Source organism: Lontra canadensis, unplaced genomic scaffold (assembly GCF_010015895.1).
Source record: "Lontra canadensis isolate GAN:19392208 unplaced genomic scaffold, GSC_riverotter_1.0 scaffold165, whole genome shotgun sequence".
Lineage (NCBI taxonomy): Eukaryota > Metazoa > Chordata > Mammalia > Carnivora > Mustelidae > Lontra > Lontra canadensis.
Genome location: NW_022631159.1, coordinates 1424543 through 1451950, shown reverse-complemented (window position 1 = coordinate 1451950; position 27408 = coordinate 1424543). Strand labels below are relative to the sequence as shown.

Here is a 27408-nt window from a genome sequence, read left to right as displayed (position 1 = left end):
ACTGGAAAACTAACAGCATTTGATGGATGGTTTAATTGTAAAGAATATAGTTAGGCCACAAAGATAAGCAACTAGATGGTAGGCTGCTTTCTTGTGTGTACATCATTTGGAGAGAGACTAATTGGCTGCTTCATCTCACCGTAAGCCAAGACAATGATGGCTCTTCATCAGCCAGCAGCCCCTGAATGGGTGGCTTTTGCCAGAAAGACATACCCCCATTGGGTGTCTCCTCAAATCTAAATCAATTGTGTATTGACACACAGTTGTGGCCACCTAAGCTTAAACAAGTGCTTAGTTCATGATAAGTACAGCAATCAGTTGGATATTTGTTCACTAGGGAACTCTACATATTACTAAAGAGTATATATACAATCAAATAGTGAAAATATTTTATCCCTATCAGAAATGAAAATGAGTTAAACTCTAACAAGGAAAACACAGATAGCAGATGTACGTTTATATTCCTTTAGGCTTTAAAAAGGAATACATTTATTAGAATCAATGTATCATAGTGCTTTCAGTAACACCATGGCAGAGATCACTGTTCTCAAGCTAAACAGAGTAAAAACAGGAAGATTGAAGTAAAAGAAGAAAAAACTAAGAAGGTTCAGGCCTATTTAGTTAAAAACAGCTTGAGAATGGTAAGACTGCCAGTTTCAGCAGGGAAATTGTTCAAAGACTGGTAAGGGACAGGGGCTTTAGTGGGAGAGCACATTATAAGACATTGTACCAAGAACTACAGCATGGTGTAATTAAAGGGGTTCAAAGAGGTTTAGGAAACTTGGACATTTTTTAAGGTCTTGAAAAGCCCGAGGTGAGTAGAGAGGGGAGGGCATTTATACACATGTTGCGTATATGTGTACTCACACCCACATGTGTGCATGTGTGTGTAAAAGCTATTTTCCCCTTTGTCATAATGTTAAGTTGCTGGAGCTTCTGTGTGTCAGAATGCCCAGAATTAGGCAAAAATCATAAGACAGACTGATCATACTGGAGACTCCTAGAAAAGAAGCATTACTACATTATTCAAAAGGAAATAATTGTATTTAATTAAACAACAAATGCAAAAGTGAAGCATCTTATACATGTAGCAAAGCTATTAGCTACATGAAAAGTATCATAATGAGGACATGCTGAAATTCAGGCTAATTAGTAATTGGTGTGTTAATGTCAGTTGAATTTATGATGGCCTATCAACATAGAACTACAAGCATATTTATAGACTCAATGAAAAAGTTAAGGCTAATATTAAAATTGTCTCTCAAGTGCAAGTAGTTTAAAGTTCCTCATTAAACCAAGGGCCCTTTTAAGATTATTTTGTGTTTTGTGTCTAATTATTCCATCTCATTATTGAATAAGGAAAGACGTTTATAAAAACAGATGTAACCAAAAAAATTCCTATTACACAGTGCTAAATATCCTAAGTGTATGCATTTTTTTGACCCTCCCAGTAGCCCTGTAAGATAAATGTTTTTTACTCCATTTTACAAATGAGGATAAAAAGGTTACATGAATTTAATAATTTGTTGAAGAACACACAGCTGGTAAAGGGATGGGCCAGAGTTTACTCTCAGCTCTGCCCCAACTAGAGTGAACAACCATCCCAGCTTGCTAGGGACTGTCCTTGATTTTAGCACTAAAAGTCCTGCATCCCAGCAGACCTGTTGGTCCTGGAATGATTGGTCATCTTACTGTACTCCTTTGCCTTTTTCTCTCTCTAGAATTTTCAAATTATGTAAAACAGAAGAAAGTTAGGCACAAGTAGTTCTAGCTATGCTATCAAATTGTACAAATGAGATGACACCTTGGCCTAATTAAATATTAAAGAAACCATTCTACTAGAACAAGGCCAGGAAGAGAAGCCTCCTCATCTCAGCCTTCTGGGAGGTAACAGGGGAGCTCTCCTGTGACTGAGACCTAATTCCACCCTATTGTTTTAGCTTAGTCAAATGTAAACAGTACATGGATAAGAAATTTATTTATATATATTATCCTTATTGTATTATTTTTTTAAACTCCAGCAGATTTTTTTTTTAATTAACGTAGTATAGCTGCATGGTTTCATTTACCTTTTAACCAGAAGTATAAGCCTATTTTTATAGCTTACATGTAAAAAAAAAGAATTCAGACAGACAACTTGAGGACTTCAAAAATATCATAAATTGTTCAGGATTAGAGAACATAATAGATTTTCTGCCCTGATTTCATCCCTTTTGTTGTTTCCTCCTGGTAGGGGTCATGTGTTAAACCTAAACCAAGAATAGTTACCTGAATCAGGCATTTGATGAATTTCCCCCCAAATATTCTAGGTTTCTGTTAGCCAGTATCATTTACTTTTCTCTGACAAAATCTTCTAAAATGTTGAAAAAACTGGTTATGAAATTATTTGCTGCCATTTGATTAGCTTGAAGAAAAAGTTTTGAATTTTCATTTCATATGAAAGTTCACACATTGCTGTGGTTTACATGTTATGAGGTTCAGAACCTGGGATTTTCCTGGCTGAATGGTTTAATTTGACAAAAGTGAGTTTTGAAAGTTAAAGTTTTCTAAGAACTTGAGAAATTACTTTATCTGGGAAGATTATTATACAAGAGTAAATATATCACCCTTTCTTCCTCATGTAGTATCAGAGCCTCTTAAAGAAATAAACCATAGATACAGGCCCAGCCAGTCTTAATCCTAAATTGGCCACAATCTCATGTTCTGAGAAATCATTTGAGCAGCAGCTATGTATTTCTTTGTTTTTGCTTTGGGGTGAGGATAAAGTTTTCATATCACATACTCCAAGACAATTATTTTAAGAATTTTGACCTGTTTGAAAACATATATTGTTCTTAGTTTGATAAGGCAAAAAGCTTTCCTTCCTTCCTTAGCTGTTGGCTGGTTCTCTTGTTTGTTCTGGTTGAGTCCTTTTTTCCCTTTTTTTATGGAGTTAATTGGAACCTTGGGAAAAAATGGTGAACACTTATGTATGAATATGTGTATGTGTGTATGTGTGTGTACATATATATCAAGATATCTTATTTCCCACTAGGTTGAATTTGAAGATGGATCCCAGATAGCAATGAAGAGAGAGGATATCTATACTTTAGATGAAGAATTACCCAAGAGAGTGAAAGCTCGTTTTGTAAGTGCTGGCAAATACCCCTCAGGGATCTGCCATGTGAATCTCGAATCTTACCCCTCTGTTTCCCAAGCCCAGCAGGAAAGGTACTTAGGCCTTTGGATTGATTTTCAAGAAGGCTAGTGCAACTTTTCCCTTACTTAGGCAAACCTCAAATTGGCCCCAAACAGGAAACCAGTGCAGGTTCCTTGTTTTCCTTTCTAATGAGGTCAAATGATCTAATACTTATTGGCATACCAGAATAGTTGTTGAATACGTACTCTGTGCAAGGCGCTAGGAACATACAAAGGTACCATCCAGGCATTTATAATCTTGTTAGCAAAAGCAACATTACAGGAAGTTTTCAGTAGTAGATTAAAGGGGACACAGTATAAATGAATATTTGGTTTTCTATAGCCTTATCATATATTGATTAACATCTCTCCAGAAACTCATTAATGTTTGTGTCAGTTCATAATTAAACCAAGCTCTCACTATTTAAATAAAGGAATAAAAAAAGCCCAAAAACTAGGTGTGGGAATATTAAAGCTGTTAAAAAAAAAAAAAAAAAGAATGTTTTTAATTTCAGGCTTTATACATGCCATTAAAAGACAAGTAAACATGGACAAATAACTCAAAACTGAAGTTGTTAAAAAATATAATTCACAATAACTTAGTTTTCATTATTGCATCATAAAATATTTAGTGGACCCTGAAATGAAGTCAATTTTACTCATTAGAATTGCATCTACTACATCTGCAAAATGATAAATCCTGAATAGGGAAATTTGAATGAATGGGATTTTTCTGACTAAAATGAAAAAAAAAAAAAATTTTTTTTTTTTTTTTTTTTTTTTTTTCAGAATAAATGACATGCTTAGTTTTCAGTGAATGCTTATGATAATACTTTTTCTGCAGTTATAGAGTTACCTTAATTTGGAAAATCCTTGGATTCCTTAATTCTTTGGTTGTATATTTAGCTCCTTTTCCTATCAGGTAGGGTCCTGGGGACAGGGTAACTGCACCAAGTATCGACTAACTTTCTGAGCCACATCCTTGAGAGGAAGGTCTTTCAAAGTGAAGTAGTGAAGAGCAGAGGGACAGTAACAGCATTGCTGCCCACCCAGTGAGCAATGTGACATGTAGGGGAACCACACACCTGAAAATAGATTAGCCACCACATAATCTGCAGGGAAAGACAAAAAATCAAATATTCCTATTGTAAAGACATTGGCTAATTCCTAACAAAGATCTAAAAATTCTGTCCATGCCCTGTATCTTAAAAATCTCTTAAGAACCAACTTTCTTCAAGATGCTAAACATGGCAACACTCATGCTATGCCTCTGTCTTCCCTAAATTCTCCCTCCTCTTCCTGCCCTTCATTGCTCCTCTCCTTCCTTCCTTCCTTCATTCATTCATTCACCTAGAGACTGAAGGATGGGCAATGGAGTAGGTAGTAGGCCTAAGTCTCTCAGGTCTTTGATTTTCTAATGCGTGTATGATTAAGCATTGGCTGGGTCTTATAGATTTCAAATACTATTTCTTAATCATATTAAAAGAACACTTTTTTACTTTCTGCTCAGATCACAATCTCTTTCTTCCATAATAGATTTGTCTCCAATATCAGGTTGCCTTACTGCACAGCTTTATTTGAACCTAGCTCCTGAGTGTCCTAAGATCCATTTCTCTGAACAGTCACACCAACATCCAACTTTTTTTTTTTATTTTCAGAGGAAAAAAATTTTTTTTTAAATATTTTACTTTTATTTGACAGAGAAAGAGATCACAAGTAGGCAGAGAGGCAGGTAGAGAGAGAGGTGGAAGCAGGCTCCCTGCTGAGCAGAGAGCCCGATGCAGGGCTTGATCCTAGGACCCTGAGATCATGACCTGAGCCAAAGGCAGAGGCTTAACCTGATGAGCCACCAATGCGACCCAGAAAAATTTTTAATTAAAAAATAAGTCAGTAAAGGGGTGCCTGGGTGGCTCAGTGCGTTAAGGCCTCTGCCTTCAGCTCAGGTCATGATCCCAGGATCCTAGGATCAAGCCCTGCATTGGGCTCTCTGCTCAGCGGGGAGCCTGCTTCCCCCCTTCTCTCTGCCTGCCTCTCTGCCTACTTGTGATCTCTGTCTTTCAAATAAATAAATAAAATCTTTTTTTAAAAAGTCTGTAAAAAATTTGTAAATCACATATATTATCTGAGTGTAATCTGTATGTCAAACAATTGAACCTAGTAGAAAATATCTTCAGGAACAAAGGCTCACAGTCACTAAATCCAGCTTGCCACCTCTGTTTTTATTGAATCGAAGACTTATGTGCTCCTGTTACAGCAGTCCAGCCCTTCCTTCAGGTCGTATATAACCCTCTGGCCCTTGGTTGGTCTATGACTGCTGTATTTTTTTTCCCCAGTTGATGAAACAAATCTAGTTGGAAATCTCATTGATGGAAGATATTTTATGATTAGAGAAATCTCTTTTGTTTTTTTTAAAGGAGGGTGGGTTAGCAGCCTCACTGCTAAACAGGAGGCCTCATATTTTAATGACTGCTGCTCACCCAGACACATGCTGACTTGGGAAGAAATTTTTCAAAAGAGTCAGCAGGCCACCTCGGTGATTTTGCGGGGGTTCTTTCCCACTAACTTCAGGAACGGCCCCATTACCTTTTATTGTCTCAGAATAACCATGGCAACGGTGCATAATTAAGTAGAGCTGCTGGTAAATCGGTTTTATTATTATATTTGAGAAGCTGCCTTTTGCTGTTTTCACACAATGGCAACACTTTCATAGATGTTTTATTTTCTCCTTTGGTAACTTTTAGCACTTATAAAAGGGAAAGATTACTCAGAGGAAGTACTTTGCCAAGAATGAATGAAACAAAAATGTTTTCTCCTAACGGCAGAGGGTGCCCAGCAAACCCATAATCTTTTAGTTATTTTCTTCCCGAGTGAAGCAAGGTAGTATCTGGGGGTCCTTGCAGGTAGCCTGTTACCCTGGATAACCATCTCATGAGCTAGCAGGGAACATGCCTGCTATGCACTTGGGTCCATTTTTTAGTTTTTAGGCTCCTTTGTAACTTTCCCATTGTTTATCTCTTCTTCATGATTGACCATGTGTTTCAAGTTCTCAAAGCTGAATTCTGCCTCTGTCACCAACCAGAGGAGGTGGCCTCAGTGACAGTGAGATGCACTGTGCCTTGGCATCATCTGGAGTGATCCACTTCAATGAAAACCAGTTGGAAATGCATTTTAGGAGACAAAATAGTAGAGAATTAGGAAGCAAAAATTGTGTCTGAATGTGGGCTTTACCTGAGCATAACAGAAGAAACCCACATTCCTTTACCTGGCTAACACTTAATTGAGCAGTGACTGAGGGCCGGGCATGTTGCTTGGTGTGGAGGACATGTAAAGATCAGTACTCACTCCGTAACATCCTCACCCTCAAGGGATTCAGGAATCCCCAGTGGAGAGAAAGTTAACTGCCCCTCATCTTTGACACTGATCTCATTCTGTATTGGTACATAAAGTCTTATAGGAACCAAAAGAAGGGCCCTCAAGTTTTCCTGTGTCAGAGAAAACAGAATAGTGTCCATGCAAAGGAAAAAGTACATCTAATGACAGAAAGGCATGAGCCAGTAAGGTGTGGCCAGGAACTGCAAATAATTCTGTCTGACCAGCATATGGGGTAGGATTTTGCCAAGTTATATAGGTCTAGAGAGCTTGAATAACATCTTAAAAAGCAGCAAAGCTATTGAAAGATGATAAGCAGGGATGCATATAATCAGATAGTTTGTAGAGCACTTTCGTCTAGTGGTTCTTGTAGCAAATAGTCTGGAGGTGTAGCATTTGCTGCAGTGGTTTAGGGGAGGAGATGTGAGGCCTGTATCATGGGGCCAGCAGGAACAAAGAAAAAAGGATGGATGACTATAAGGAACATGTAGGAGGGGACCAGGACACGGTGGGGATGGGGGACATTTACAGTGACTGTTAGGTTTCTGATCAGTGTAGCTATGTCTCTGTGGGTAGGATAGTTATGCCATTTATGGGGTATCGGAAGGATAGTAACGGGGAGGGAAGACTTTGAGTTCAGTTTAGGGCAGGTTGATTTGAAGTGCCTCTGGGATTAGTACTCTGAGATGCTGGCTGGGCAGTTGGACAAACAGGCTTGTGCACAGAAGGAGGTCTGAAGTGGAGTGAGAGATATGAGCATCCTTGGAGAAGAAGCAGAAGTGTGGATTTGAGGGCTCAGGAGCATATGTGGAGAGGAGAAATGCGAAACATCGGGAGCATCAGAGTTGAACAGATAGTTAAGAAAGGAGAACCCCCGAGACATCAACAGGAGCAGCCAGAAGAAGAGAGGCAGGAGAAAGGGCTTATAAAGTGTCAGAGAAGAGAGCAATTCCAGCAATACTTAGGTGACAGAATAGAAAAGTATCATAGGAACTGGGCTGGAGCAAGGACAGTTTCAGGGAAGTTGTATGGGCAGAGGCCCAAAGGTAAATAGGAGTAGGGTAAGTTAAAGATGACTGTTGACAGAGTTGTCGAAATCCTGGTTGGGCAAGAGCCAGAGGGGAAATGGCAAGTGAGGGAGATTTATATGAGAAGACTTTAATTCTGCTTCTGCTGGGGGAAGGTCCCTGGGGGGTGTGAGATCCTGAAGAAAGCTGGGGCTACATGGAAGCAGGAGCCTGGATGGAGCAAATCCTGGGCTAGTGTCCTGGCCTCTGCATGCCACTCCAAGCTGGCTAGATCAGGTCTTTGTCCATTCTTGTCATGATCAAATGCCATGCTTTCCACAGCATGACCCTGGCTCTTTCTAGTCCACAGCCTCTGATATGCGATTTGAAGACACATTTTATGGAGCAGACATAATCCAAGGGGAGAAAAAGAGACAAAGGGTGCTGAGTTCCAGGTTTAAGAATGAATATGTGGATGATCCTGTGTATCGCACTTTTTTGAAGAGCTCTTTTCAGAAAAAATGTCAGAAGAGACAATAACCTGCATATGCTGCTGCGAGCAACAGAGCAACGTGCACCAGAAAAGAAAGATGAAGGGACAACCTTGGGGCTGTGCGATGTGTCTCACTGGGGTAGGTGACGGGGTGTGTCTCTGACAGTGGAAAATTAGGCTTTCCAGAGTTTGGTCACCCAGACCACAGATTATAAATGTTATTAATTGGACAATCTGAAGTCCTCCCCTAGTCTTGCTTTCACTTGTGAGCAGTTATCTTCGATGATCCCAAAGAATTTTTCTAAGTGAAAGGAAATAATAGTGAATCACCCACCAAAAACAGCCACTGAGGAAGGAGGTGGATCCTCACTTGTGGCCTAATTGTGCCCTTAGTCAGGAAACACATGGAGACTTCTCTCCCCAACCCCAGCAAGTGGGATCCTTGATACCCAGGTAAGAGGGTAATAATTTGTATATTTTCCACAGTCAGGGAAGGACTCTCACTTATTTGTTTTAAATGGTGGTTTTTATAAAACATTTTTAAAATACAAATGGCCTGTATGGTAATGAGATTTACCCGTGTGCGATCTGTTATTTCCCTTGTACAGAACTTTTACATTTTTTTATATCCCTATTACTTTTGATTGTGTCTGATGAGAACTGAGTTGTTGGCCTTTGTGAAATTTTTGGCTCTTGAGAAAGAATTCTTATGAATTGTATGGGAATTTTATATATTTAAAGAGGGAGATCTGGGGCTGTTATTTTTAAACACTTTTTCCATAATATTCTGAGTAGATATTTATAAAATATATTTCTTTCATTATGTGTTTGTAAAATTAGAGTTTAAATAAATATGCTTTGATGCATAGTTTTCAACTAATATGATTTTTCCTTTTTAAAACAGCCTGGAAATGTACTAGTGTTTAAAAATAAAGATTTCCATTTTCTCCAATTCTGTCTCCTGACTTGCTTTTTGGTTTATGTTTAAATCAACAGAAAAACAAGTTTTCTTTAGGAGCTGGCTAAAAAGTTTGTCAGGCCCTTCTTTGTTCACAGACTTTTTATATAACCGGACACATTGCCAGACCTTTCAGACATGTCACTGGGCATAAAGGCTCCTCTGCCGGCCCACAGTGTCAGTTCAAGTGTTTCCCTCAGCTTATTCTAGGCTTGAAGAACTCTGAGCACCTAGAGTCTAGAGCTTTTCTCATCCCAGGTTTCTTGTCCCCAGTGACCTTTAGAAAAACCTATATGGACCCTCTAGTCCCTCCCCTCACTTTATAGATGAGCGGTGGAGGACAGGCAGGAAAAGATTGCTCAGGGTCACAGAGTCCTTAGTGACTGCTTCAGTTAACTTGAGTCACCATCACGCTGCATTCCAAACAACTACAAAATCTCAGTGGCCAGCCATCGGAAGACCAGGTTGGCTGGTCTAAGCTGGGCTTGGCTTGGCTTGGCAGCTGTGCTGACCTTGGCTTGGCAGCTGTGCTGACCTTGGCTTAGGCTAACTCACAGGTCTGCTCCACATGTCTCCCATCATCCCACTGGGCCCAGTGAGCTAGCTCAGATATGTTCTTCTCATGTCAGTGGCAGAGGCTGAAGAGCAAGTGAGCCCAGCAGAGTAGGCACATTTCAGTTTGCTCTGTGATGCTGGTTAACATCCTATCGGCCAGAGCCAAGGATTCGAGGGCATTTCAGAGTTTCATGGCAAAGAGTGAGGATGTATCATGTTACTGTGGAGAGAATAAAGAACTGAAACTGTAATAACAGAACCATAGTTAATTATCAGTTCTCCAGGGGTGCTTGGGTGGCTCTGTGGGTTAAAGCCTCTGCCTTCAGCTCGGGTCATGATCCCAGGGTCCTGGGATCGAGCCCCACGTCGGGCTCAGCGGAGAGCCTGTTTCCCTCCTCCTCTCTCTGCCTGCCTCTCTGCCTACTTATGATCTCTGTCTGTCAAATAAATAAAATCTTAAAAAAAAAAAATCAGTTCTCCAGACCACCTGCTCACTGATACTCATTTTCCAGAGTGCCTCATGCCTGAACTCCGAGCTGGGGAAGAGCCCATCAGTCATAATTTTACAGGATTGAGCACTCCACATTCCGTATCAGTATCATCATATATATTATCAAATAATCAAGCTTGTGTTTTCTACCTCCAGGTTTTGAATGGAACTGACCTGTCTTCTTCACAATATGCCAGGGGAGTAAGCCTGTGTAAGGCATTAAGAAGAATTAATCTAAATAGGAACATTCGTTCTATACAAGTTTGCCTGTCAGCAAGATTTCTGATTGGCTGCCACAGGGAGGAAATGTGCAGAGTCCTATGTGATCTCAAATACAGCTGTTTTTTTTTTTTTTATAGGCTCACTTAACTAATGTACCTATAACCAAGTACAGCTGTATATGGCCGCCTCAACAAAACAGTACTCACCCCAGATGCCCTCTGGCTCTTGAGAAAGACACCTTTGTTTCACTGCATTCTGCATAAAGTCATTATTAGCTCTATGACCAAACTGTTAAAGCTTTTTCACTTACTGTGTGACACTTCAATTGTAATTTTAATTTCTTTGCGTTACACTAACTGCATTTTTAGTGTGTATGTGTAACATGAAATCAGTTGAAGGCTAGTTTCTGGTATTAAAAGAATTGCTAGCTGTGACAATTCTAATGTAAATCTAATTGCCAGCCCTTTCTCTGGAGGTTAGAGGATTAATAAAAACTGCCTGGCATATTTCACAACATTTTAGTTCCTTTATGTGTGTTTGAAATGAGAACAGTGTGATTCTTGTCAGTTTACTTTTATTATGGTACTTTTGTTTATTTCATCTAGAGAGAAATTGAGAAGAAGCATCCACTAGAATATCACATGGCTTCTTGGAATACATTATAAATTGCTACTGGCTAATAGTATATGAAAACACGTAGACTCAGAATACAAAAAGATGTAGGAGTGAATGGGTCTGCCACTTCTCCCTGTACCCATCCAATGTGAAACAAGGCTGTAGTGCATATGGTATTGTAAATGAATGGGAGGTCTTATGAGTATCATATTGGAGTGGTATATGCTGCAAAATAACACTGGGCACTTTTTTTTTTTTTTTTTTTTTGCCTTTAAGTAAAAGGGATCTGAAATGAAACTTTATTTCAGATATTGATCAGCCTCATAAACTTGAAGCTAAGTAGAGGTATTCTCATTACATAAAGTAATTGTAATTGGTTGGTTGCAAAACTCAATTGTACTATAAACTCTTTCTGAGAATTCAGATTTGCAGTCACTGCAAATGTTACTCATTCTTTCACGCAGTATGTTGTAGAGACATAGAGCACTCACTGGTCGGGAGAAGGATTCCTGGCCTCTGAAGAAGCCTGAACTCTCCAGCAAGTGGGCTGACAACTCAGAAACTTCATGCTCCGTCCTCAGTAGGTGCAGGACCCTTGAAGAAATTGAACTTCCTCAAGAGCTGCTGATATTAATGATGTCTTGAGTATCTATTGTGAATCCTGAGCCGGGTAGGCTCCTTAGTGGCATTTGTTTACCTTGTTTAACCTCCCCAAGAAATCAACAAAGTACCATTACCCGCTTTCATGGAGGGAAACTAAGGCTTAGAGAGGTTAAGTAACTTCTGAGTCACTTAACCTTCTTGATGCATGAAGAAAAGTATTCTAAACCTAACCCAAACAAAAGACACTGGATAGACAGTGCTGAAGCTCAAAAGACAGATCAACACTAGAGGTATAAATGAGGAAGGCATCATTTTTATTGGCAGATGTTTTAAAAATACGTGGAATCTACCTTCTGGCAAAAGCAAAACTGTGGGGACAGAAAAAGATCAGTGCTTGCCAAGGAGTTGGCAGGGGGAGTTGGACAGCAAAGGGGTACGAAGGAAGTTTGAGGGGGTGGAAATATTTTCTTGATTGTGGTGGTGGTAACAGCCTATATGTTTGTCAGAATTCATAGAACTGAACACTAAAATAGGTGGATTTTACTAGATATAAATATCACCTCAGTAAACCTGACTTAAATAAAATCTAGGTGAAGGGTGGGCAAGGCAGAGAGAGGATGTCCTGTGAGAAGAGATCAGAAGTCTGAGATAGCTAAACAGATGGGTAGAAGAAGAGCCTGGGCCTGAATACTGAAAGGGAAGAAGAACCAGGATGCTCTGATGTCTGGAACAGCAAGGAAGACAGTGCTCCTAGTAATGAGGAGTGGTTGACAGAGAAAGTGCTGCAGAGTCCAAGCAAGATCAGGTCATTGTTTCTGAGCAGGCCAACAGTGACCTTGGGGAGAGCATTTCAAGTGATTTCAGATGAGAAATCTATTAACATTCAAATCGGTGTTCCCTAGGGGCATTGACAATAATGTGTCTTGACTTTGATTTCTTTGGGTTTATTTCATTTGGGATTTGTTTAACCTCTTGGCCTTTCACCAAATTTGGAAAATTTTTAGCCATTATGTCTTGGAATATTTTTTTTAATTCCATACTCTTCGAGATCTCCATCTGGGACTTCAGTGACAGAAATGTTGGGTATTTTGTCATTGTTGTTGTTACGTGGGTTTCTGATAATTTTTTTTTAAGAAATGAAAACTTTTTGAGAGAGAAGAGAGCATGAGTTGGGGGAGGGGCCATAGGAGAGGGAGAAGCAGACTCCACACTGAAGCCCACTGTATGGCTTGATTCCAGGAACCCGGATCATGGCCTGAGCCACAGGCAGATGCTTAACTGACTCAGCCACCCAGCTATCCCCAAATATGATTTTTTAAAGTTTATTTTCTCTCTGTTCAGATTGGGTAAGTTCTATTGATCTGTCCTCAAATTTACTGATTTCATCCTCTGTCATCTCCAAACTATTATTGAGCTCACTGAACGTTTTTAAATTTTGGTTATTGTATTTTTCAGCTCTATAATTCCCATTTGGTGGTTCTTTGTAGTTTCTATTTCTTCACTGAAATTTTCTATTTTTTCATTTGTTCAAGAGCATGATTGATTATTCATGGAAGCGTTTTTCTGATGCCTACTTTATTTTTTTTTAATATATATATTTTTTTACGGATGGCTACTTTAAATCTGTGTCAGATAATTCGAGCATCTGATTCATCTTGGTACTACAGTGTGTTGATTGTCTTTCCTCATTCAAGTAATTCTCCTTGTTCTCGTCATAGCAAGTGACTCAGTTATAACCTGGACATTTTGAATATTATGTTAGAAGACTTTGGATTATATCTATATTCTTTTTGCCGTTAGTCATGGCAGTCACCCTGTTTTGGTTTAGTGCTTGGGTCATGGCCTACTTTTGTGGGCTGTGGTTCCAGTGACAGTTTAGTTTTCAGAATTCTTCTGATCTGCTTTGTGTGCTGCTCAGTGTCCACTCTGCAGACCAGGGTACTATTCCTCACTTTAGTTCAGTTCTCAGACTTTTTGGTGAGTTAATATAAATCAGTTTCATGTGTGAGTCAGTCACCAAATTCTTGTGCATATTTATAGAATTTCTTTCTGTAGATCTCTGTTCTCTAAGGTTACCCTTCCGTTCTCTAGTTGAAAAAGTGAGGAACACTGCCTCGTACTATTCATAAAATCCACTCAGTCTCCACTAATAGCACGCTGAGAGGGAGGAAAATGCCACCCAGGACATCCAGGCTTCAGGATGGATGGAAGGTAGAAGTCCAGATTCCTCATTCGGTCTCCATCAGCACAACACTGAGGGTGAGGGGAGAGTACCACTCCGGCTCTCTTGCTGCCATCATGTGAGCGACAGAAATCCAAACTCTCCATTTGGTCTCTCCTGAGACTATACAGGCAGGGACCATTCATTATGTTTGACTGGGGTACAATATTGTCAAAAAGGATTTTGTCCTGCTATGCTGCTCCTTTCTAGGTCCTTTGACTATAGGGAGCAGGTTTTAAGTGTTTTTGTTTTGGTTTGGTTTTAACCCCTATGCCTCTTGGTAGATCCAGTTTTCAGACTTCTCCATCTCTAAGTCCAGGATATATGGGAGATAAGAAGGAAACTCCAGAGAACACATTCTTGTTCAAACACATTGCTATTCAACTACATTCCTATGTAGTTCTTAAATCTTGAAGCCCCTCGAAGTCTTCTTGCTTCTTTCAGCATTTCATAGTCTTCTTATGGTGGTTCTATTATGTCCATGACTTTTAATTAAGCTTAGCCAGGAAGAGTATGGAGAACTAAATCTTCTCCCCATTATCCAGAATGAAGAGTCCTCACTTTTTCTTTAAGATGAGAGAAAATAATTTATTGCTAATGGCAGGGTCTAGAAATTGAAGATCTAAAGAGAACAATTGATGGAAGAATCCTGAAAGAAGGAAAAGAGATTGAGAACAGAGGTGAAATGGTTGGTCTTACACACAGAAAAGGAGATTTCATCCACAGAGACTGAATTCTTTATCATAAGAGCAGAAAAGGAAATTATAGAATTGTTTCGGGAAGGGGATTTCTAGTGGGTTCGGTGTACGGAAAAGGGTATGAGAGAATTAAAGACGCTAGAGAATAGTTTCTTCCTCCCCATTAGTCTTGGTTGAAAAAGAAAGGTAGTTGATTTCAAAAGGGAATTGACTGGGAGAAAAGAGGGATGTAGGAAACGGATGGCTATAAGACACTGATTAGTACCCCATCCCCCACAAAAGATGTCCACAGTCTAATCCCCAAAACCTGTGAATATGTTACCTTACTTGGTAAAAGGGATTTCATAGTTGCTATTAAATTAAGTATTTTGATATGGGGAGATTATCCTAAATTACCTGGATGTGCCCGATATAATTAGAAGGGTCCCTGTAAGAGGGAGGCAGGAGGTTCAGAGACTGAAAAGCAGATGTGTTGAAGGAAGAAGTGGGTGAAATGATCTGCTTTGAAGACAGAGACAGAAGCCAGAAGCCAAAGAATGTAGATGGCCAGTAGGAGGTGGAAAAGGCAAAAATAGATTCTCCCCTAAAGCCTCTGTAAGGAACCAACCCTGTTGACACCTTAATTTTAGCCCAGTGAAACATGTCAGATTTCTGGCCTCCAGAAAGTTAAAAAAATTCACGGTGGTGCTGTAAGCCTCTAAGTTTGTGTAGTATGTTGCAGTATCAATGCGAAACAAAGACAACTGTTAAACTGCAGGGCAGAGGATGAAAGGATGCGAGGAGGTTTTCAAGATCAGAACCAATGGTCAGAGGAAGAGGGGTTCATTGATAATTTCTACATTTGAGTGTTGATAAAGTTCAGTGTATGGTCATGAGAATGGAGTGGAGCTGAAGGTCATTTCACTGAATAAGCTTTTTCTTTTAACTATTTAATTTTTTTTTTTAAATTGATAGTACATATAGCATAAAATTCACCCTTTTAAAATGTACAATCTAGTGTGTTTTAGTATATTTTGCAGCCACCACTACTCCCTAATTACAGAATTACTTAGTTTTAATTCAATGGTTTTCATTCTGTCTTCATATATTATGGTGTTTTAAAGAACATTTCTGAAACTGAGAGGCATAAAGAATATTTTCATGGGACGACATTTTGAGTATGAAGGGTTCTTCTCGACATATTATTTAATATACTCACCCATTTGAGAAGACTATACACACTTGACCAAATGAAGACTTGAGAGATTGGTTTGCTCAGGTTTGCGAGTGTGGTGGTGGCCATGGTGAGTCTTCTTCGTGGAAGACATATTGGTAACAAAGGCACAGGGGGGAGGCACATCCTGGCCACAGAGCTGCCCTTGAAGGTAGAGCCCAGGAAGCTGTGGGGAAGTGTGGCCTTTGGCTCCAACAGCTACTGGGAATACTAGAGCACAGCCCTTTTGTAACAGGTCTTCGGAGAACGATCAATCCCTGGCCTCACACTCACTGATGGGACTTTCACACCCCAGTACGTCCTCAGGCCCTCCATAGAGGTCAGTTCTCTCTGTTCACGGCAACTTGGCCCCTTGCAGGAATATTATGGATGATCTCATTACCCCCTTCCCTCCCAGGGCCCTTTCTTCCCCTGGTGGCTTTTCTTTTGCTCCCAGAAGATTCTTTTTTACAACTCCTAAATCATTTAGTAGGAAACTTGACCTGACCTGACCTGAACTGCTAGGAGTCTCTTTATATTCTTTATTTCACTTAATATGAACATTCAAACATACCACTATAGGATAGTCATGTTGGGTGTTAGGTAATATGGGATATTAGGTATAAAATTGCCTTTCTAAAATACTGAAAACTCTGAACTCACACAAAATAAATCTAGCTCTGTGGATTTGGGATGAAGATGTGGACCTCTTATTTTACACCCACTGTTCATCCCTGCTATATAAGCCCCTATTCATCTCCATATTCCCTGAGATCCCCTGCACATAACACCCTCACTAAGCTTGGTTGAATGCCAGCCACTTGCTTGGTTGAATGCCACTCACTTATGCTGTCACTGCAATGGGGACTGATGGCATTTGTCTTAGGTTTGGATAGTAAGTTAACCTTACCAGGCTTGAAAGTCTCAGCACTACTCACCAGGGGTAGACATTCTACCAACTGAAGTTAACTGTGAACACAACACGGCCCTGAGGAGGGAAATGGTGGCACTGAGCCATTCTGGTGGCTACCAATGAAAGGGCCTGGTATTGCCAGAGGGTGGGAAGGCTCATTCTCAGAGGCTGACTCATACTACTTAGACAGGCTGCCAATTGCTTCCCTGACTCTAGAGAGCAGGTTCTTCCCTAGGTCAGAAAAAGCCATGGGCTAGGCTACCTAGGTAGGGAGAAATGCTTCTTGTTTGCCCAGAAACAGAGATTTGGACTTTGGGGGTAGGGGAGGGAGGGCACGTGATTCTCTGAGGCCTTTAAAAGCTGAAAATTGAAATGTCTGCCTAGTCCACAGAATGCCCTGCCTCAAAGCTTTGAGACCACCCCCTGCAGGCTCTCACTGTGTAACTCCAGTGTGATATGATTATGAAGCTATTTATTTAATGCCTCCTCCCATCAAAGCCAGAATGAGAAAAAAGGATGCACAATAATTTCTGCATATTTTGATAACAAAGGAAATGGTTGTTGATGATAATAAAAATTGCTGCTCACAAATTTGCACCCTTTGTTGCCGTTTATAAAAGAGACCTTGTAGCACAAGCTCATTAGTAGCTGAACTTTATTTTGTCAAAAGAAATGGAGTCAAGAGAGATTACGTTTCATCTTTAATATGGCTGTTCAACAATGCCATTATCCTGAATTTCAGATTAATTTAATTGAACCTTAATGAACAAAATTAGTTGTTTTACGCAATTAGAATCCCATTTCAATGGGTTAGAAAATGAATAGGATGGGAAATGTGGTTGACTTGATTTTCCTCAAGACTGATTCTCTAGGCCACTTTCTGCCTCTACGTTTTCTCCCTCCATTGAATAAGAGACTAATATTTTTGTAATTTAATAAGACCTCTAAGTTGCCAAATTTTTCCCCCCAGACAACACAAAAAATCTGCGACCTTCAAGGAGGTGGAGTTGGGGGTGTAGGTGAGGACAAGGAGCCAAAGGGAATTGGCCAGTGGGAATCAGTTACAAAGAACTAAGGTAGAAACACTCTCCCAGCCCAGTGTGGCCTACCTCCTTACACACCTGACCTCCCTCCCTCCCTCTTTGAGATGAAAAAGTGGATATTGAGCAGCATCTAACAAAAAGTAAGGAGGGATGGGCTTTACAGTCATGCAGATTTGAGTGCAAAGTTCCCCTTTACCACTAATAACTTTGTGACTTGCTGTTTGTCTCTTCACAGTTGACCTCAGTTTCTCCATCAGTACAATAGGCATAATACCTATTTCTTGACAGTGATGTTAAGCATTCAGTGAGAGAATATGTATCAAGTAATCAACATATTGGCCAGTTTAACAAGTGGGCGCTGCCAACTGTTCCTAGTCTTTATCATCACCACCATCACCATTCTCATGGTCTGCATCTTCATCTTCATTCTTACAACCTCAGAGTCCTTGCTTTATGTGCTGAAAACTACATAGTCCACCTAACTTAGGTTAGTGTTTCTGGTCAACAATAAGCTTTTCCAAGTTTTATCTTACTCAACTGGAAAGAGGAGGTAAGATGAGAAAACCAGTTTTCTTAGGTGTTTGGGAGGCTTGGCCCTCATCTTGGAAAGAGCAGGAGGAGTTGGTAACTTGATGTGGGGGAAGGGCATGGTCACATGAAATTCCTGCTGAGAGTCACAAAACACTGCTATCAATTCCCCTATCTGTGATGTGAGGGAATTAGGCTACTCCTATGGACCTCCAGCTCTAAAGAGCTTACGATTCTGCAACTACTGCCATCTTTCCTGCTTAATGGACTGCATTCCAGTGAGCCAGCCCTTGCCAAGAAAACTCTTCGGCTTGCATCAGGATTGCTGAAGCTTCCTGTGGAATGTTCCCTACCAGTGTGAGTATTGACTCAGTGCTCTGGAATGTGGTTTCCTGAGACACAGCTGAGGTGAGGATGATAACCAGAGGTATTTGGCACAGTCTTAGTAAACATCACCTTCCCTGTACAACACAGCATTGACCAAGGTGAGGCAATAGAACATCAAAAGAATCATTTTTGTTCACCTTGGTCTCATCAGCCTGAATTGTTAAATGGGTTTTCAGTGAAAATCTAAAAAACAGCATACTTATGTCTTAAGTATAAAATGCTATTGCAATATTCCAGACTCCTATCAAGTGCTTCCCAATTACTTCTGAGAGTCCTCAAGGAGCATCTTGATGTGCTCATAAATAAATCCTCTTGGTTTCTACCTGGTAACTGCCATTTTCCTGTGTTTTCCAATATGAGTTCAAGAATGTCAGCATGCTCAGCTGTCACTGCCCTCCAGGCTGAGGGAGAGGAACTTTTTTCTGTGTCCTATTGATAATGCTGAAGCTACCCCCACATTATGCCCAGAAATCAGTGTGAGTGATACCACTGTTGTAACCTCTGAGATGTAGTGAGGTTATACTGGGACCCCACTGCTGCCTGAGGTTGGGAGTTGTAGAGCCAGGACAGCCACCACCATTATAAGCTGAGGTTGACACCCAGTGACATCACTCTGCTAGCCCTGACACTTCCCTGAAGCAGAAAGAGTTGTCATCCTGTCCTGGTGTCTCCTGTGTCTGTGCTCATCTTATAGTGCAACTTCATATGCTTAACCTGTCAAGGAGACTGAGTTGTGTACACTGCCTTTTTTGGGTATTGTTTCTTATAGTCCTTGCTTTTGTGAGGGGTTAGGGCTCCATAGGGATGAATGCTGGGAGCTCTTAAAAATGTGAAGAGCAAAGATCCACTCAGATTACTTCAGTTGTGATGGTTTTATTGCAGAGTTAAGAGGATGAAAAACACAGCCAAGAATCTGGGCCTCATGGATACGAACATGGCTGGGAATGAGAGAGTTCTTGGGATCTCTTTATTCCAATGGGCCCTCACCCTGAATTCATTGCTCTTTAATTTTTTCTATCATCCGCAACCACGTCCTCACACTTTCTTCTAAGGCCTCTGCTGCCACATAGCTTTTGCTGTTGGCCTTCACCATTTGACTTTTTTTGCTTCCCTTCCCGGTACCACTGATTCTCCAAATGTCCAGGCCAAAATCATTAGTAGAAATAAATTTGAAGAGGACATGAATTTTGGTCTCTTTTGTTTATTGATATAGTCACAGAACTTAAAAGACTGGCTCTACCACAAAAAAAATGTGTAGTCTAGGGGCAAGTTAGTTAGGCTTTCTCTGCACTGAGGGTATTTTTTTTTTTTTAACCTTCAAAAATGGGCATGTTAATAGCAGCTAATTTGCAGGGTTGTTAGGAGAATTAAATAAATTAATATTTATAAAATTTAAGTGTCTTGCACAGAATACATTCAGTGGAAGCATTTATTCAATACAATTTAAAGATAAAACGTCAGGATGCTTGACTGCCTCAGTCAGTGGAGCATGAGACTCTTGATCTCAGGACTGTAAATTCGAACCCCACACTGAGTGTAAGGATTACATAAAATCTTTTTAAAAAATCCAATAAAATGTCTACACATAGTTGGTACTCAAAAAATATTTGTTGCCTTGATTAAATAAGTTTCTTGAAGAATCAGACTGGCTTAATTGCTCCTTCCCTATTTGAGAGCTCTTGTACCAGTCTTCCTCACATTCTCCTTTCAACCTAACTCTTAGGTTAGGTTTCCACTCCAGGCCATTTGACTAGGAGTTTGAGGTTTTGTATTACAAGCAAAAGTGACTTATGTAGAAGAAACTTCTTAAAAGAGGTCTCTGCACTTGTAGGTACTCTGGGTCATGCCTGTCTGATCTGGTGAGGACCTCACACAACACTCGGTCATCTCTATCCTCCACTGGCTGAGTTATTGTTTACAAATTCATGTATCAGCTCCTTCCTTAGGGCAGTTCTTTCCCAGAAGGGCTCTTGTCGCTCATGCTAAAATGTGTGTGCTGGTCTCTCCCATTGGCCTGCCAAATGTCTCAGTCTTCTTTTATTCTCAGTGGTAAATAAAATGCTGGGGCTCTTGCTATACAGCTCTCTTCTCTTTCTCCCTGTCTATTCGTTGAACTTCTTCAGCTGAGGGACCTTCAGGTTCTAGAAAAGAGGCCTTCTCCACTGTGCACTACTGTGCATTCATATACATATAGACCTGCATTATGATGCCAAGATGCTCCCTTTTTAACCTAAAGGTATTTGTAGTTTATTTTTCTGCTAGAAGGCCACCTGAGAGCCAGGAATAACATTTCTGGGACCGCCAATCAGATAACGAATACAACTGCTTATTATTCTTTCCCTCTGGCTTCTAGGTGAGCTAAATTCCACAGAAGGTCCTAAGTTATCTGGGAGGAAGTTTTTCAATTTAATTTTTTCAGGAAGTTGAGTCCCTGAAGTCCCACAAGCTGAAATGGAGCAGCCAAGGGAAATGGCAAGGGAGTCTCCATGATGTGAGTGGGCAGCCAGGTAATGAGGACAGAAGTGAGCTCTGTCAAGGGCCATAGGGAGGAGCAGAAAGGAGGAAACTATTAGTTTAGACTGTGGCATGCTGGGATGGCTGCTGTCTAGACAGTTAAATTGTTACATTTCAGGAACTGGCATTTGATTATCCCCAACTTGAAGACGGGGGACAACTCTAGACCACTTCCAGGCCCTTCAGGGCAGTGGTTTTCAATCAAGCTACATGCCAGTGTCATCTAGGGAGCTATTTAAAACATCTAGATTCTTGGTCCACACTCCAGACTTTATAAATCAGAATCTCTTGGAGTTAGGACCCAAAAATCTTACGACGATTTACTCTTCCACAGATGGTACCAATGCAGACCATTCTGGGCCAGTCTGGGGACTATGTTGGAGACGGATGCAATCCTATTGGGTTGTACACCATCCTGGGTCAGTTATAAAAGCAGAAATTTACCACTTGGAGAAAATAAAGACCTAAAGAAAAGCATTAGCTTTGGAATTTTAAGGCCTGTGTTGGAGTCTCATCTCTGCCACTAACCTGGACTCTTCTGGATAAGTCATTTGATCTCTACGAGTTTCATTTTCTTCTTTTGTAAAATGGGAATAGTAACACCTGCCTTGTCTACTTCTTAGAGTTGTTTCAGGGATCAAAGAGGATAAATACAGGGAAATGCTTTGAGAACTGGAAAATAATATTCAAATATATGATGTAGAACTCTAGAGTAATGCTATTTGTGCTCTCTTAATGAACTTGTGATAAATCTTATGAAACAAATACCACTGTATATTACCTCCTCTCATTCTGCCCCATGTACAAAAAGTGCACAAGCAAGACACATTTATTTAAACTCTTTATACTATGTTTATTTGGCCCTATCAACAAAAAGCAATTACCAGCCAAGATATGGAAAAACCTAAGTTTCCATCAATAGTTGAATATGTGCAATGTATATTCAATGGAATATTATTTATCCATGAGAAAGAAGAAATGTTTGCCATTTGCAACAACATAGATGAAACTGAAAGGCATTACTCTAAGTGAAATAAACCAGGTAGAGAAATAAACTAGGTAGTGAAATAAACCAGGTAGATACTGCATAGTATCACTTATATGTGAAATAAATTTTTAAAAAAGAGTAAAACTCCTAGAAACAGAGTGATAGCTTGGGTGTGGGGGAAATAGGGAAAGGTTGGTTAAAAGGTTAAAAACTTTAGCTACAAGATGAATAAGTTTTGAGGATCTAATATAAAATGTGATCATAATTCTAAAAATGTGTTAAATCATGGAAATTTGTTAAGAGAACAGAACTTAAATGTCCTCAACCAAAAAATAAAAAATAGAAAGATAAATATGTGAGGTGATGGATGAGTTAATTAAGTAAATGGTAAGGATCCACTCATAATACATATGTATATCAAATCACAGGATGGACATTTTAATTATCTTACAATTTTCGTTGTCAGTTATACCACAATAAAGTTGAGGGCCGGGGTGTGGGGTAGAGGGTTGGATTGGGGAAATAGTTGCTTGATTCCCAGATGAAGATGGGAGAAATGAGTACATGCATTTATTCTCTTCCCTATTCTTAAGCTTACTTAGTAAAGTTATAATAAATTGATTTTTAATAATATAAAAATACAAAGACCTAGAAACGAGAGAGAAGACAGTGTTTTAAAAAATGAAAGCTAGATAGCCATAGGATGGAAAAAGATTTGGTAGACTTGAGGAAGTTGAGTCCTAAATTGGCAGTGGCAGAAAGCCACGGAATAATGCCACTTAAACACACAGAACCTTCCTGTCCCTGCAAGGCTCAGGAATTAGTGATTCTGTATACATCTAAAAATGGCCATGAGGGTAGGGTTGAAAATAAAAAAAAGTTGTTGAAAGATTATTTAAATACAAATGAAGAAACAATGCAGTGGACACCCCAGCATTTTCCCCCAAAGCCTTCAGAATTAGTGATTCCATTTTTCTGGAAGTGGGGGTGAAGACAGAACTGGAAACGGGAAAATTGTTCAAAGATTATTTAAGGACACCTTTTCCAATCCCTTGAATCAGGAGGACTGCATTTTTTTGCCCCAAGAGAAGACTGAAGGTATGATTTCTGCAAAATATAAGACAGAGAACTGGGCTAGAGAATGAGAGGCACAACTGAGAGTAGAACCATGTTGGAAACAAGAATATTAAATGAAGGATCACAGATTAACTGAGACTCTGCTTTCTTCCCTTACTTAGTTTTCAATGTACTGGCAACTAAGCTTATAGTCTATAGGCAGGAGAATGGAATCTAGTCCAAAAGAAAACATCTGAAGATTCTGACAATAGCAAAGTCCCTGACAAAATGGCTAAGACATTTACCCAACAGAAAAGTCCAGAGTTGCCAATCCCTTCCGAGGTGCACTGAGCTTCTGTCTCACCTGTATGTGTGTGAGGGATCACTAGAGCATCTAATATGAAAATCATAGACAAAACAAAACCAACAAGAAAACTAGTTTGAGAAAATTAATTGTACTTAGAGAAACTTAAAAACAAACAAAAAAACCCTTTAAACCTACCTACTATTAAGAACTTCAGGAAAACAAGAACAAGACACTACAAAAAGAAACAGAGAATCTATGAGTACTTGAAAATTGGTATAAAGTTAAGTGAATCTCTAAAAACCAAAACAATGTAAAAGCTAAAAGAAAAGGCAAACAAAAAGATAATGAACTAGTCCTGGAGGTTAAAGATACAAATTATTGAGGTTCCAGAAAGAGAAAACAGTGAAGAAATCATGATGGGAATAATTCAAGGAATTCCCCCAAACTTAGAGAGAGAAGTACTAAAGGGTAAAGATCAACTAAGTTCAGTATTCAGTAATGAAAAAAGAGCCATACAAAAGTCATCATTTTGGAATTTCAGAACATAGGTAGAAAAACTAAGAATTCATGTAAGCTTCCAGACTTTTTAAAAAAAGATTTTATTTATTTATTTGGGAGAGAGAGCATGGGCACACAAGTGTCAGGGAGGGCAGAAGGAAAGAGAGAAGCAGACTCCCTGATGAGCAGGAAGCCCAACATGGGGTCAATCCCAGCACCCTGGGATCATGAACTGAGCTGGAGGCAGACACCTAATGGACTGAGCCGCCCAGGCACCCTAAAGCTTCCAGATTTTATATAAAGAATAAACTCTTAGACTGGCAGGAAACTTCTTGACAATGATGAAATCTAGAGGATGAGAGAATAGAGAGGCAAAATTATTTCCAACCTTGAATTCTATATCCAGCCAAACTATCAATTTAGCTTGAGACATAAAGGTGTTTTCAAGATTTATAAACACCTAAGTAATTTATCTCTCATGTGCCGTTTCTCATCAAGTTACTGGAGAATGGGGTCTACCAAAATAACAGAGTAAACCAAAATAGAAAGATATGGCTTGCTAGATATTCTTAGTTTACTTCTTTAGTTCTATTTTCCATCTGTTCTTGGTGCCCCAGGAAACTGATCTACATTACCATACTACATTACCTGGGCTCGCTTGCTGGGGGATTTATAAGTGGGTTTGACCACTAGAGATGCTGGCAAGAGATCAACAGGAAGAAACTGAGGTGATAATATTTATTCCCCATGCTTCTTCTCTACTGGACCTCAGTTGGTCAGAAGCTGTCTTCCATCTAATACCATGATTCTCTTTGGCTGACCCTTGTACCATGGCTCTTACCAGGTTCAAATATCAGTTTCTTCCCTTTGCTATTATGGCTTTCTACTGCTGCTACATAGATCTTGAGATAAGACCATCTAGATTTGAGCAGTTCACAAGACTCTTCATTCAGAAGATGAAAACGATAGGATCCTTAAGGTGCTTGAAGGTATTGAGGAGAGATACACAACTGGAGGGCAGATTTGGGTTGAATTAGTATCAGGTACATAAAAAGCAAGCAAATGTAAAACAATACATACATTAAATTCAGGAAAAATAAAAAGTTGGGCTGGAAAGGAAAAGTAATTTTTGCGTATTACATGGCTCAGCTACACGCTTTTATAATCATAATAATGTAACTGAAAGTGATCTAATTAAAATCACAATAGGACTTGGAATAGCGAGGGTGGGGGGGCACAAAATTTCCTGTTGGTTTCTGAGAGCTGGTGGTAGTGGTGGTGCCCAATGAGATTTATATCCTCATCTTCCTCAGTGGCAAGCCAATACCTAGAAATAAAAACCAAAGAAATACCATAATATAAATGGTATAAATAATCTATAAGCACATTATCTAAAGAAATACCAAAAGAATCCATTAAAAGAGGTAAAGATAATTGCCTTTAGGGAAAGAATAATGAAGTAGATAATTGCTGGCTTTATTTTTATTTATTTATTTTTAAACAACAGGCAGACCTATTGCCTCTAAACTATGGTCAGGTATACATTTGATAAAAATAAAACTGATTTTTCTTTTAAAAGGAGGAAAGGCAACTAACTTTACAATTCTCTCTTTTTATTTTTATCTGAAATACTAGAACTCCCTGAACTCCAACACTGCCTTCCAGAAGAACAGAACTTAAGAACAAAAAAGGTCCAAGAGCAAGGAGTTAGAGAAGATGGGAAAACTTTGTGTGGGGTACCATTCTATTGGGATGGCTAAAAACCTGCCAGTGATGGAGAGAACAGATGGAACCTGCACCCAAGGAAGCTCAAAGTAAAATAATCAAAGAACTCAAGCAGAACAGGCTGAACCATTCTAGACATCAAGAGGTAACCCTAGAGGAAGGAGCCCTGGAATTGTACAGAAAGCCAAGTTCCTTCAGCAGGGCCTCAAATCTGCTGCCAAGCTCCTGGTAGCTAAAAACCAAAACTGGGGCATGAACCGTTACATAATCTTTATGATCAGAGGGAATTATGGAAAGTTCCTCAGGGAAGACGGAAGAGCTTTTAGCAGTAAATTCTAAAGAAATATCTCATGTGGGCTCTTATAGGAGATATGCAGTGATGTAGGGATAAGGCTCTCAATAATGCTGCCACTGGAGCCATCGAGATAAGTTGCCTGTGCTTCCTTTGACAAAAGCCCAAGGCAGAGAGCTTTGTAGGGGTGAACGTAGCCTGGATTCAGGGCTTGATCTGAGCGGTGCCCAGGGATGTCTGGTTCTGGGGTTGACTAAGTATCAAAGACAGAGGAATATGTTTAAAATATCTGAGGAGCATGGAGACTGGTATGGACAGCAAATGAAGCAGGTATTGGGAGTAGCTTTACAGCCAGAAAAGTAAAGCAGGAAAGTGAGAGGAGCCTCTGGTGGGTGTGACGACAGCCGGGATATATCCGGTCTGCCAGCAAAGAAAGTGATCTAAGTGGTTAGGTGTAGCCAGGTGTCTGTTGTTGGAAGAGAGTTGAGAGATGAAGACTGAAGGCAAGATCAGAACTTGCTTTGGAGAGTCTTAAATTCCAGGACAGAAGAACAGCAGTCATCAGTGGCTGGTGTCTGCTCTCTCAGACAATGGTAGGGGTACAGATCCAAAAGTGGGATGCTAGTGGTTTTATATGAGTGTTAAGAATGTCACTTCTCTCCCCTGTGTCTGTTGCCTAAGTATCATTTTCAATGTTCCCAGAGCCAGACTGTAATTTCCTTAACAACTGCTGACATTACTTGAACTCCTATTATGAATCCAGGCACTGTACTGGGTGCCTTACATTTCTTATCTTAAGTCAGTGAAATAAGTACTGTTTTAGGGTAATTTTATAGCAAGTGAAGTCTAGTGAAAATTGGTCACATAGCTAGTAATTTTTTTGTTCAAGGTCACATAGCTAGTAATGATGGAATCAGATTTAGAATCCAGCCCCATGCATTCTGTTCATTAGCAGTTACTGCCCTTCTTGAAGTGAAGAAGCCCCTAAAGCCTTACTGAACCCAAAGATCAGTGCAGAGCAGGTGCTCAGAAGATGGACCCTGACTGCCAGAGTGTGATGCTAGGGAAGACCAGGCTGACTCAAGCAAGGGGTACTTCGTCCCGGGGGATAGGCTGGGGCTCAGTTGCTAAGGATAGGAGCAACTCATGTCTCCTAGCTTGTTTTTCCTGCCCACTCTCAAGCTCAGGAAACTCAACTAGGAAGGACCCTTTGAGGTCCTACTTCTGGGGACAGGGTCCAGAGGGTAGACGGGTATCTGCCTGCCCTATCTACTAGGTCTCAGGAAACGGTCCCTAACCCTGCTCTTGGCTTCTAGATATCCAGTTAGAGCAGGGACTGCGTCAAGCTAGTGTTCTTTAACTCTTGAGGGTACTGCTTTTGGGGGCTGTGACCTCTGCAGCTCTAAGGTGATGCCAGCTGAGGTCTGTGGCATGGCCAAAGGTATCTATCTGCAGAGACATTAGCTCTGAGATGTTCTGCCCTCATTTCCTGGGTCAAGGTAGGGGTGGGAGGCAGTGATGTGGTCTCCTCATGTTAATTCCTACTCCCTCACAGGG

At 40.1% G+C, this 27408-nt stretch overlaps 1 protein-coding gene and 1 long non-coding RNA gene across 8 annotated transcripts in view; one reads left to right on the top strand and one right to left on the bottom strand.

Annotated features, from left to right (window-relative positions):
- Window positions 1-27408, top strand: part of KDM4C (lysine demethylase 4C) — a 391065-nt gene that overhangs the window by 349070 nt on the left and 14587 nt on the right. For 2 of the 7 annotated variants that reach the window (XM_032845564.1, XM_032845565.1), the window contains exons 18-19: window positions 3035-3127; window positions 25479-25541. In XM_032845564.1, coding sequence (XP_032701455.1) covers window positions 3035-3127; window positions 25479-25514 — 129 coding nt within the window. In that variant the 3' untranslated portion in view covers window positions 25515-25541. Of the gene's footprint in view, window positions 1-3034; window positions 3128-7916; window positions 8999-25478; window positions 26294-27408 lie in introns of those variants that run through there. The other 5 variants (XM_032845561.1, XM_032845568.1, XM_032845562.1 and 2 more) reach the window with 3 other exon arrangements.
- The window catches only part of LOC116859872, a 32108-nt gene continuing 29484 nt past the window's right edge, over window positions 24785-27408 (bottom strand). Inside the window, exon 4 of the long non-coding RNA XR_004381225.1 lies at window positions 24785-25161. This is a non-coding gene — a long non-coding RNA (uncharacterized LOC116859872). The remainder of the gene's footprint in view (window positions 25162-27408) is intronic.